The following is a 12,485-nucleotide window of genomic DNA, read 5'->3' as shown; positions in this document are numbered from 1 at the left end:
TTAATGCAATTCTCCTGCCTTGGCCTTTCAAAGTCTGGGATTACAGGTGGGTGCCACCATGCCCAGCCTGGACTTCTTGATAGTAAGTGATACTGATAGATTAGGCAGTGATACAATAGCAAAGACATGGAACCAACCTAAATGCCCATAATTGATAGACTGGATAAAGAAAATGTGGTACATATACACCATGGAATACTATGCATTCATAAAAAGGAATGAGAATACATCCTTTGCAGGGACATGGATGAAGCTGGAAGCAAGCCATCATCCTTAGCAAACTAACACAGGAACAGAAAACCAAACACCACATGTTCTCATTCATAAATGGGAGCTGAACAATGAGAACACATGGACACAGGAAGGAGCAACACTCATGAGGCCATTTGGGGTAGGGGGTGGCGAGGGGAGGGAGAGCATTAGGACACAAATAACTAATGCATATGGGGCTTAAAACCTAGGTGACAGGTTGATAGGTGTAGCAGATCACCATGGAACATGTAAACCTGTATAACAGACCTGCACATTCTGCACATGTGTTCCACTACTGAAAGTAAAATTAAAAAAACATTAGGCAATGTCATTTCAAGTATATTACCTGTTGTCACTATGTTTTATTTATTGTTTTATTATTTATTTATTTATTTTTCAAGACTGGCTCTCTGTCTCCCAGGCTGGAATGCAGTGGCAGGATCATAGCTTACTATATTCCTGAACTCTTGGGGTCAAGAGATCTCTTCTCTCTGCCTTCCAAGTAGCTGGAACTACAGGTGCATGACCATGCCTGGCTAATATTTTAATTTTTTTAGAATTGGGGACTTGCTATGTTTCTAAGGCTGGTCTCAAACTCTTGGCCTCAAATAATCCTCCTGTGTTGGCCTCCCAAAGTGTTGGAATTACAGATGTGAGCCACTGTGCTTGGCTCCACTATGTTTATTTTTTAACAAGCCCTTTAAATCTATTGATTAATATTTTACATATACTCTATAGATTTTAAGTGTTAAGTTCACTATATGTTTTTTAAATCAATTTTTAATTGTTTAGTATTTAGTTGATTACCGGTAGCAGGCACTACCTGCTAAACAAAATGAAAAGAGGGCCCCAAGAGAGGATAACTTTTTTCCCAGAGTGCTAGTGCTTATTAGCAGATAAGGTTTATATTTATTACCTCACTAGAAGACGGGGGGAATTATTCACATTTAGAAAGACAAACTGAGACTTAGGAAACTAAAGTGATTTACCGAAAGTAACACAGCTAGGAAATGGCACACTCAAGACAAAACACCATTTTGTTTTGCTCTGTAAAATGGAACACATGTGCAGAATGTGCAGGTCTATTATACAGGTTTTCATGTTCCATGGTGATTTTTGCTGTGACTGACTAGTGACATTGACATTATTAAGAAAAACAAAGCTTGGTAGAGATAATTTCCTGTGAGGGTTTATTAAAGTCTCATAAAAGAAATGAAAGCCCATGATAAGGAGGTCTTCTGGTTTCAAATGCTTCAAAGTTCCTCAAGCTGCTGCTGCTGCTTTTTTTTTTCCCCTTTTTTTGAGATGGAGTCTTGATCTGTCACCCAGGCTGGAGTGCAGTGGTGTGATCTCAGCTCACTGCAGCCTTCATCTCCCGGGCTCAAGTGATTCTTCTGTTTCAGCTGCCCGAATAGCTGGGACTATAGGTGTGCACTATCATGCCCAACTAATTTCTGTATTTTTAGCAGTGGCGGGATTTCACCATGTTGGCTAGGCTGGTCTCAAATACCTGAACTCAGGTGATTCACCCACTTCGGCCAGAGTCCTAGGATTACAGGCATGAGACACCACACTGGCCAAAGTTCCTCAGGTTTCTAAAACTGAGATAGTGTAATTTTATCAGGCATTCCTCTATAATGATTCAGGTAATTGGGTAAAAGGAGTTGTTTTGGGTAACCTAGGTACATTTTTACTTTTCAGTACAAAAGAATATAAAGACTGGTAAGAATGAAAATAATTTTGTTTCTAGGCAGTTCATGCTATTGCATGTCTCTTACATATAAGAATTAGAGGCTGAAATGTAAGCGATATTATTTTATTGGATAATAGACAAGCCACATACTTCAGAGGAAATGATGGATAAGTAGTTATTGAAGTGTTGCTGAGTGAAAAAACCTCTTCAGGTGTGTAGGAATGTATTCTTTGATGGAATCAGCATAGAATTCCTGCAAGCCTCAGATTTTTCTTTATTCACTCATTTTTCAGATTCCTTTATCCTTTGCAGCATGTCAGATACATTGTTGTGTTTGAAAATTGACACCAGGTAAAGAATAAATATGATAAGTGAAAGGGTAAATGAGAGTTCAGACATTCTTTCTTTTCTTTTCTTTTTTTTTTTTTTTATTTTGGTGATAGAGTTTTGCTCTTGTTGCCCAGGCTGGAGTGCAATGGTGTGATCTTGGCTTACCGCAACCTCCGCCTCCGGGGTTTAAGTGATTCTCCTACTTCAGCCTCTTGAATAGCTGGGATTACAGCCACGCACCACCAGGCCCAGCTAATTTTGTGTTTTTAGTAGAGACAAGGTTTTTTCATGTTGGTCAGGCTGGTGTCAAACCCCTGACCTTGTAATCCTCCCACCTTGGCCTCCCAAAGTGCTGGGATTAGAGGTGTGAGCCACTGTACCCAGCCTTTTTTTTTTTTTTTTTTGGAGACGGAGACTTGTTCTGTCACCAGGCTGGAGTGCAGTGGCATGATCTCAGCTCACTGCAATCTCTGTCTCCTGAATTCAAGTGATTCCCCTGTCTTAGCCTCCTAAGCTTGGGACTACAGTTGTGCACCACCACACCTGGCTAATTTTTTGCATTTTAATAGAGATGGGGTTTCACCATGGCCAGGATGATGTCGATGTCCTGACTTCATGATCCACCTACCTCGGCCTCCCAAAGTGCTGGGATTATAGGTGTGAGCCACTGTGCCCAGCCGCCTTTTTAATTTTTAATTAAAAAAATTTTTTTTGTTGAGACAGAGTATTGCTCTGTTGCCTAGGCTAGAATGCAGTGGCGTGATCTCGGCTCACTGCAACCTCTGCTTCCCGGGTTCAAGCAATTCTCCTGCCTCAGCCTCCTGAGTAGCTGGGATTACAGGCAGTGCCACCATGCCCAGCTAATTTTTGTATTTATAGTAGAGATGGGGTTTTGCTATGTTGGCCAGGCTGGTCTCAAACTCCTGACCTCAGGTGATCCACCTGCCACAGCTTCCCAAAGTGCTGGGATTACAGGTGTGAGCCACCATGCCTGGTCAGACATTCTTTATTTTGCATAAATTATTTTTAAAATTTTTATTTTATGGAAAATGCTAGCTGAGATAATGGGATAATTAGGACAGATTTTCAAGAGAAAACAGTGATTTGTTCAACAGATATTTTTAAAGCATCTAATAGGTCAGGTACTTTTTTTTTTTTTTTTTAACCTTCTGAGGGCTTTTGATGGAGAGTCTGCTTGACATTCTTTTTTTTTTTTTTTTTTTTTTTGAGATGGAATCTCACTCTGTAGCCAGGCTAGAATGCAGTGGTACATCTCAGCTCACCGCAACCTTCAACTCCTGGGTTCAAACAGTTCTGCTGCCTTAGCCTCCTGAGTAGCTAGGACTACAGGCATGAGCCACCACGCCCAGCTAATTTTTGTATTTTTAGTAGAGATGGGATTTTACCATGTTGGCCAGCATGGTCTCAATCTCTTGACCTCAGGTAATCCACTTGCCTTAGTCTCCCAAAGTGCTGGGATTGCAGGTGTGAGCCACCGCGCCTGGCCTGACACTCTTAAAGTTACTGAAAGCAGAAAATGGTTCTCTCTGAATACATTATTGGAGGTTTTTGTCTCTTTGATTTTTTCCCTAGTTCTTATAAACTGGTAAAAATCTAGAGTTTTTATTTGTAATAAAATTTTACTTGTAATAAAAATTTTAAATGTTTTAAAATACAGTGACTATTTCATATTACAGTATGTTCTGTACTCCTGGTATCCCTTTCTCTGTTCTACTTCTTTCTGAGATGAAGTCTTGCTTTGTCACTAAGCTGGAGTGCAGTGGTGCGATGTTGGCTCACTGCATCCTCCACCGCCCAGGTTCAAGTGATTCTCCTGCCTCAGCCTCCCAAGTAGCTGGGACTACAGGTGTACACCACCATGCCTGGCTACTTTTTTTTTTTTTTTTTTTTTTTTTTGTATTTTTAGTAGAGAGGGGATTTCACCATGTTGGCCAAGATGGTCTTGATCTTCTGACCTGGTGATCCACCTGCCTTGGCCTCCCAAAGCGCTGGGATTACAGGCATGAGCCACTGCACTCGGCCTCTACTTCTTATTTTTTTAAATAAATAAAAGTGTGTGTATATATTATTTTCCCCATGTTTAATCATTCTGGATTTTGCTTTGTGTCATTTTCCCTCTGCTAAAATATAAGCTGTGTGGGGACAGGTTTTTTTTTGATAAAGAACAGAAAATATGTGGAACTTAGTAGGTGTTCAACAAAGAATTTGTTGAACAAATAATACTTTTAGTATTTTAAAGTTAATTCTAGGCCAGGTGCAGTGGCTCACGCCTGTAATCCCAGCACTTTGGGAGGCCAAGGCGGACGGATCACCTGAGGTCAGGAGTTTGAGACCAGCCTGACCAACATGGCAAAACCCCATCTCTACTAAAAATACAAAAATTAGCCATATGTGGTGGTGCATGCCTGTAATCCTGGCTACTCATGAGACTGAGGCAGGAGGATCTCTTGAACCTGAGAGGTGGAGGTTGCAGTGAGCTGAGATTGTGCCATTGCACTCCAGCCTTGGCAACAAAGCAAGACTCTATCTTAAAAAAAAAAGGAAAAAGTTAATTCTAGGCCAGGCTCGGTCACTCATGCCTGTAATCCCAGCACTTTGGGAAGCTAAGTCAGATGGATCAAGACCATCCTGGCCAAGATGGTGAAACCCTGTCTCTACTAAAAATACAAAAAAATTAGCTGGGCATGGTGTTGCATGCCTATAGTCCCAGCTATTTGGGAGGCTGAGGCAGGAGAATTGCTTGAACCCAGGAGGCAGAGATTGCAGTGAGGTAAGATTGCGCCACTGCACTACAGCCTGGGCGATAGTGCGAGGCGAGACTCCATCTCAAAAGAAAAAAAAAGTTTATTGTAATATATATACATATACAAAAGGCATATATAACATATGTATACTTTATTATTATTATTTTTTTATTTTTATTTTTTTTTGAGGCAGAGTTTCGCTCTTGTTACCTAGGCTGGAGTGCAATGGTGCGATCTCGGCTTACCGCAACCTCCGCCTCCTGGGTTCAGGCAATTCTCCTGCCTCAGCCTCCTGAGTTGCTGGGATTACAGGCATGTGCCACCATGCCCAGCTCATTTTTTGGATTTTTAGTAGAAACGGGGTTGACCAGGATGGTCTCGATCTCTTGACCTCGTGATCCACCCGCCTCAGCGTCCCAAAGTGCTGGGATTACAGGCTTGAGCCACCGCACCCGGCCTATTATTATTTTTTTGAATTATTTTTTTGAGACAAAGTCTCACTGTCACCCAGGCTGCAGTGCGCTGGCACGGTCTTGGCTCACTGCAACCTCTGCCTCCTCAGTTCAAGCGATTCTTCTGCCTCAGTCTCCTTAGTAGCTGGGATTGCAGGCATGTGCCATCACGCCTGGCTAATTTTTTTTTTTTTCAGTAGAGATGGGATTTTACCATGTTGGCCAGACTGCGCTCAGCCAACATATGTATACTTTAAAGAAGAATTACAGGTTGGGCGTGGTGGCTCACACCTGTAATCCCAGCACTTTGGGAGGCTGAGGCAGGCAGATTACCTGAGCTCAAGAGCTTGATACCAGCCTGACCAACATGGTGAAACCCCATCTCTACTGAAAAAATACAAAATTAGCCAGGCATGGTAGTGCATGCTTGTAATCCCGGTTACTCAGGAGGCTGAGGCAGGAGAATTGCTTGAACCCGTGAGGTCGAGGTTGTAGTGAGTCGAGATAGTGCCATTGCACTCCAGCCTGGGCAACAAGAGGGAAACGCCATCTCAAAAAAAAAGAAGAATTACAAGTAAATGTCTTTGTTCCCACTGGCGAGCTTAAAAAAATAGTATGGTATCAATTCTTTGAAAGTTCCTCACATTCCTCTTTTCTGTGGCATTTGCCTCCTTCCCTCCAGTATTGGAAGAATGAATTATTTTTATTCATTTGCATTTTTTCAGGATTTTACAACATGAATATAATTAAATATAGTATTTAAATGACTAGATGTGACTATAACTGTAAATCGATTTTTTAGTTTTAGATTTGTTAAATTTTATATACATGAAATCACACTGTATGTATTCAGTTTGCTTTATTCATTCAACATTAGGAGTTTGAGATTCATTTGTACTGATGCATATTGATATAATCCATTTATTTACACTGTTACATGGTGTTCAGTTACATCCGTATGTCACTATTTTATCTGTGGGCAGTTGTTTGTTTCTAAATTACAAACAATGTAACTACAAACATTTAAAAAGTATATTCTGGTGTACATGTGCTTCAAGAGTTTCTTTAGGCTGGGCACAGAAGCTCAGGCCTATAATCCCAGCACTTTGGGATGCTGAGGTGGGTGGATCACCTGAGATTAGGAGTTCAAGACCAGCCTGGCCAACATGGCGAAACCCCATCGCTACTAAACATACAAAAATTAGCTGGGTGTGGTGGCGCATGCCTGTAATCCCAGCTACTTGGGGGACTCAGGCAGGAGAATCTCTTGAACCTGAGAGGTTGAGGTTGCAGTGAGCCGAGATCGCACCACTGCACTCCAGCCTGGGCAACAGAGCAAGACTCCGTCTCAAAAAAAAAAAAAAGCTGGGTGTGGTGACACATACCTGTAGTACCAGCTACTTAGGAGGCAAGGTGAGAGGACTGTTTGAACCAAGGAGTTCAAGGCTGCTTTGAGCTGTGATCATGCCATTGTGTTACAGCCTGGGCAACAGAGCAAGACCCTGTCTCTGGGGAAAAAAAGCAAGAACATCCTTCAGGTTATATATCTAAAGAAATTCTGAGTCATATAAAATGGGCATTTGTCAACTAAATATGGACAGTTGTTTTCTTTTTTTTTTGAGATGGAGTTTCGCTCTTGTTACCCAGGCTGGAGTGCAATGGCGCGATCTCGGCTCACTGTAACCTCCGCCTCCTGGGCTCAGGCAATTCTCCTGCCTCAGCCTCCTAAGTAGCTGGGATTACAGGCATGTGCCACCATGCCCAGCTAGTTTTCTTTTTGTATTTTTAGTAGAGACGGGGTTTCACCATGTTGACCAGGATGGTCTCGATCTCTCGACCTCGTGATCCACCCGCCTCGGCCTCCCAAAGTGCTGGGATTACAGGCTTGAGCCACCGCGCCCGGCGGACAGTTGTTTTCTTAAATGGTTGTACCAGTTTACACCCCCGTCACCTACTTCAGTGAGAATTGCAGTTTCCTTCCTTGCCAGCCCTTGGTATTTTAAATATTTAGCTATTATAGTAGGCGTATAATATGTTTTGTTTTTAAGGAAAATTTATTTTATTCTTCAGTAACTGTAATTACTAGTGGAGTGTATGTTAGGTATTGTACAACTTCTCAAACCTTAGAATCATTGTACACCATCAACTCATTCCGTGTACCAGGGGATTTTTACATAGCATTTGTTTTTTTATGCCAGCAACTACTGAAAATCAGCTTCACAAAGATAGGACACTATTGAAAGGAATGTTGAGTGACCTTATGTTAAAGTTGAACTACCTAGAACTTGTAGTTTGCATAGTATCCGACAGATGTCACTGTATTTCCCTTGAAAATTTAAAGTATTTTGCAGCATCCTTGTGAATTTGCTGTGGTACCCCAAGGCACCTGAGCACACAGTTTGGGAACCATTGCCTTAGCATATTAATCATGGTTACCTCCAGAGAGTGAAATTTTCGATAACTTAAACAAATTTATACTTTCTGGATTTTCGACTTCTTTTATAATGATCATATAACACGAGGTGATATGATTATATATATTATACATTATGATTATACATATTACTTTACTTTCAACATTTTTAACTAAAATTCGTACTTTTTTCTACTTTATCTAGTCTTTACTTCATATCCTTTTTCTGTTGCACCCAGGATACCACATTACAGTTAGTCATCGCATTTCCTCGGGATCCTCTTGCCAGTTACAGTTTCTCAGACTTCTCTTATATTTGATGACTTTGAAAATTTTGAGGGGGAAAAATTTTGAGGGGCATTGGTCAAATACTTTGTAGAATGTCTCTCAACTGGGATTTGTATGGTATTTTTCTCATGATTAGATTGGATTTTTAGGTTCTGCATGACTTATTTCTGTTGACAGTAAACTTGATTACCTGGCTAAGATAGGGTTAGTCACATTTCTTCATTGTTAAGTTCCTACTTTATTCACCCTTTTCATACTTTACTGTTTGGAAGGAAGTCACTGCACAGTCGACACTTGAAGAGTGAAGCTTGTGTTCCACTTCCTTGAAGATAAAATACCTACATAAATTAAGTTTTTCTTCATTTAAGATTTATCTGTATATTCAATCATATATTTGTATAATTGGACTCATGGATGTTTGTTTCATACTTTGGGTTATAATCTAGTACTACTTTATTTTGTTGCTCAAATTGTTCCAGCGTTGGTCGTTGGGAGCTCTTTCAGTTGGCTGATAAGTCCCTTTGACGTATATACCACTATCATTACGGGTTTGTTTTATTTTATTTTATTTTATTTTTTTTTATTTTTTATTTTTTATTTTTCTACTTTCCTCAACTTTATTAAAGAAAAAAGCAATGGTGGTAAATCTCTAGAACATACCCAATTTTCTGGGCTTCCTCCCCCGAGAATGTGACGTTTTGATTTCCAGACATGCCAGAAGTGTACATGGTTCCCAACTGTACGAAGTAGGTGAGAAGCAGAAGTCCTGAAGTGTTCATCTTCCAACTTTTCCCAGTCTGTGGTCTGTCTTTGGATCAGCAATAATTGCCTGAACAGCTACTATGGCTTCATTGATTTTTGTCTGTAGCTCTCTGAGCTCTTCTATATGCAGCAATCGCAGAATTTGAGCAGCTTCATTAAGAACTGCATCCCCCGTGTCAAAACCAAGAATATGTTTGTCTAAAGCAACAGGCAAGCCCTCTTTTGTTTGATTTGCCTTAGCAACTGCATCCTGTGTCAGGCGCTCCTGAACCAAAATTCGAATTGCCTTAAGCATTACCAGGTAATCATCATGACGTTGAATCTGAAGCAGGTTAGCCAAAGCCATCACACCAGCCTTAAAATCAGGATTATTTACATCCAAATTGATCAATGGTTCTGCATTTTTAGTTGCATTGTCAGCAGTTTTTGCATTATCAGGTACTAAGTCCTTGTATTTTTCAGCATTATCTCCGTATTCAAGTCTGACAGCTAAACCAAGAAGCCAGTCAATGGCTTCTTGTCGCTCTTGAATCTTGAAAGGACAGTTAACATCTCTGAGATACTTTTCAAAGAACTTGGGCCAATCACTGCTGTGGATGTTTCTTAAATTACCTCTGTCTTCAATCTTGTAGTGTCTGATTTTCTGGTCTTCAAGCCAAACAATGAAGTTTCTAAATTCTGTTTCATCTTTGCAGTTGAAGCCAGAGGGGTTGTGGTAGTCCAGAGCCGTCAGCTTGCGTCGGAACATGGTCCCCGCTTCTCGCTCTGACCCCCGGGCCTCGGCCGGGAGAGGAGAAGCGAGGTGGAGCGGGCGGCGCGGGCGGCGCAGGCTATTTTATTTTTTAAGCATTTCCTTCCCTTTCTGGCTCTATAGGATGCCCCAGGTTCATCTTGTGTATTTTGTCAGTCATAGAATCAGATATTTCTCCAAGGATCCCTGATTCCTTTTATTGGAGAATAGCATTATAAGCCAAGAAGTGGGTGTTAGGTGTGTTTGTTGCTACTGGTGCACATTGTGGTTTTGATTTGCATTCCTGTGATGATTGGTGACGCCAGACATCATTGTATATGTTTATCGGTTATTTATGTATCCTGTTTGTCATGTGTAAAGCCTAAGACTTTTTCCCATCAGCAGTGTTTCATAGGTATTACAGAGACTGTATGGCTCACAGCACTTAAAATATTTATTATCAGCCGGGCGCGGTGGCTCAAGCCTGTAATCCCAGCACTTTGGGAGGCCGAGGCGGGTGGATCACGAGGTCGAAAGATCGAGACCATCCTGGTCAACATGGTGAAACCCTGTCTCTACTAAAAATACAAAAAAAAAAAACTAGCTGGGCGTGGTGGTGCATGCCTGTAATCCCAGCTACTTAGGAGGCTGAGGCAGGAGAATTGCCTGAGCCCAGGAGGCGGAGGTTGCGGTGAGCCGAGATCGCGCCATTGCACTCCAGCCTGGGTAACAAGAGCGAAACTCCGTCTCAAAAAAAAAAAAAAAAAAAAAAAAAATACAAAAAATTAGCTGGGCATGGTGGAGCGTGCCTGTAATCCCAGCTACTCAGGAGGCTGAGACAGGAGAATTGCCTGAACCCAGGAGGCGGAGGTTGCGGTGAGCCGAGATTGCGCCATTGCACTCCAGCCTGGGTAACAAGAGCGAAACTCTGTCTCAAAAAAAAAAAAAAAAAATTATTATCTGGCCTGTTAGAAGAATAGTTTCCTCACCCCTATAGTTATAATCACTATTTTAATGTCAGTTCTGTTCTGGGTTGGTTTTGATTGGTTGATTTTTCTCATATTTTATTGCTTCTTTCCATGTTTAGTTATCTTTGAGTAGATGGTAGACATTGTAAAGATACTTGAGTTTTTTTTTCTTTTTAATAAATTTCTTGAGACTTTTATTGGTATGCAATTAAATTATTTGGAAATATTTCTGTTCTTTATGGTCATACTTTTAAGCTTTGTTAGGTGGATCAGAGCACCGTTTAGGGCTGTCATCCCTAGGGCATATAACTCTACTATGGTGACATGACCCTTCTGAATACCATACCAGGGAATTATAAGGTTTTTCAAGTCTGGTTGGTGGGAACAGTCACTGTTACTGCCTGTGTGTGAGTTCCAGGGACTGTTCCCTCTAATCCTCTCAGATGGTTCTTTCCTCTGTCTTGGATAGTTTTCTTCTACACATGGGCTGATTAATACTTGACAGAATACTTGAGAGAAACGCTCCCCAGATCTCTAGTATTTTCTCTCTGTGAAGCTTTCTCCTCTACAGCATTCTGTCCTGTGCACTGTAGATGCCTTAGTCTCTCTAGACACTCAGCTCCATCTTTTCAACTCAGGGCTTCTGCCTGAGTTCCCCTTCCCTGTGCTACATCCTAGAAATGCTCTCAAGGCAGTCAGCTAGGGTAGTTGCAGGGCCTCCTCTCTTTTGTCCTCAGAGATCACTGTCCTTGTTGCCTATTGTCCAATGTCTTGAAAAACTACTATTTAGTCCAGGAATGTCCAGTCTTTTGGCTTCCCTGGGCTACACTGGAAGAACAGTTGTCTTGGGCCACATATAAAATACACTAACACTAATGATAGCTGATGAGCTAAAAAAAAAAAAAAAAAAATCACAAAAAAGATCTTATAATTTTTTTTTTTTTTTTTTTTTTTTTGAGACGGTGTTTTGCTGTTGTTACCCACGCTGGAGTGCAATGGCACAATCTCGGCTCACCGCAACCTCCGCCTCCTGGGTTCAAGCAATTCTCCTGCCTCAGCCTCCCGAGTAGCTGGGACTACAGGCGTGCACCACTCATGCCCGGCTAATTTTTGTATTTTTAGTAGAGGCGGGGTTTCACCTTGCCGACCAAGATGGTCTTGATCTCTTGACCTCGTGATCCACCCGCCTCTGCCTCCCAGAGTGCTGGGATTATAGGCGTGAGCCACCGCGCCCGGCCCCGATCTTATAATGTTTTAAGAAAGTTTATGAATTTGTGTTGGGCCATATTTAAAGCTGTCCTGAGTTGCATGTGGCTCATGAGCCATGGGTTGGACAAACTTGATTTACTATATTTCATCTGCTTTCTTCCCTTTTTTCTTTTCTTTTCCAAATAGGAGGGTAAATCTAGTCCCCATTACTATACCTTAGGTAGAAGTAGAAGTCTTTTTAGTGGCCGGGCGTGGTGTCTCACGCCTATAATCCCAGCACTCTGGAAGGCTGAGGCAAGCGGATCACCTGAGGTTGGGAGTTCAAGAGCAGCCTAACAAACATGGTGAAAACCTGTCTTTATTAAAAAAAAAAAAAAAAAAAAAGAAGTCTTTTAAGTCTTTTTTAAAAAATGTTGAATGGATGTTTAATTTTACCAAATGATTTTTCTGTATCTATTGAGACGATCATATGATTTTTTTTCTTTCTCTTTTTTCCTCCTAATGTGTTGAATTAGTTTGATTGATTTTTTTTTTTGGATGTTAGACCAACCTTAAATTTCTGTAATAAACCCAACTTAGTTACGATCCTTTTTTAATATATTGCCAAATTCAATTTACTCATA

At 41.1% G+C, this 12,485-nt stretch overlaps 2 protein-coding genes across 5 annotated transcripts in view; one reads left to right on the top strand and one right to left on the bottom strand.

Moving 5' to 3' along the window:
* Nucleotides 1–12,485, top strand: part of SCAI (suppressor of cancer cell invasion) — a 198,912-nt gene that overhangs the window by 28,097 nt on the left and 158,330 nt on the right. The window lies entirely within an intron of this gene.
* LOC120366326 (RNA transcription, translation and transport factor protein) lies at nucleotides 8,749–9,781 on the bottom strand. The gene has a single exon (XM_039474696.2). It carries the CDS (start codon nucleotides 9,701–9,703, stop codon nucleotides 8,969–8,971), a length of 735 nt encoding a protein of 244 aa, XP_039330630.1. The 5' UTR covers nucleotides 9,704–9,781; the 3' UTR covers nucleotides 8,749–8,968.

The sequence above is a fragment of the Saimiri boliviensis genome, chromosome 2 (genome assembly GCF_048565385.1).
Source record: "Saimiri boliviensis isolate mSaiBol1 chromosome 2, mSaiBol1.pri, whole genome shotgun sequence".
In the NCBI taxonomy this organism is placed as follows: domain Eukaryota; kingdom Metazoa; phylum Chordata; class Mammalia; order Primates; family Cebidae; genus Saimiri; species Saimiri boliviensis.
The sequence above is the reverse complement of the archived record's forward strand: the minus strand, read 5'-3'. Positions and strand labels throughout refer to the sequence as shown.

Coding starts and splice junctions, on each gene's coding strand:
- LOC120366326 (XM_039474696.2), bottom strand. CDS start 9,703: ATGTTCCGACGCAAGCTGACGGCTCTGGACTACCACAACCCCTCTGGC.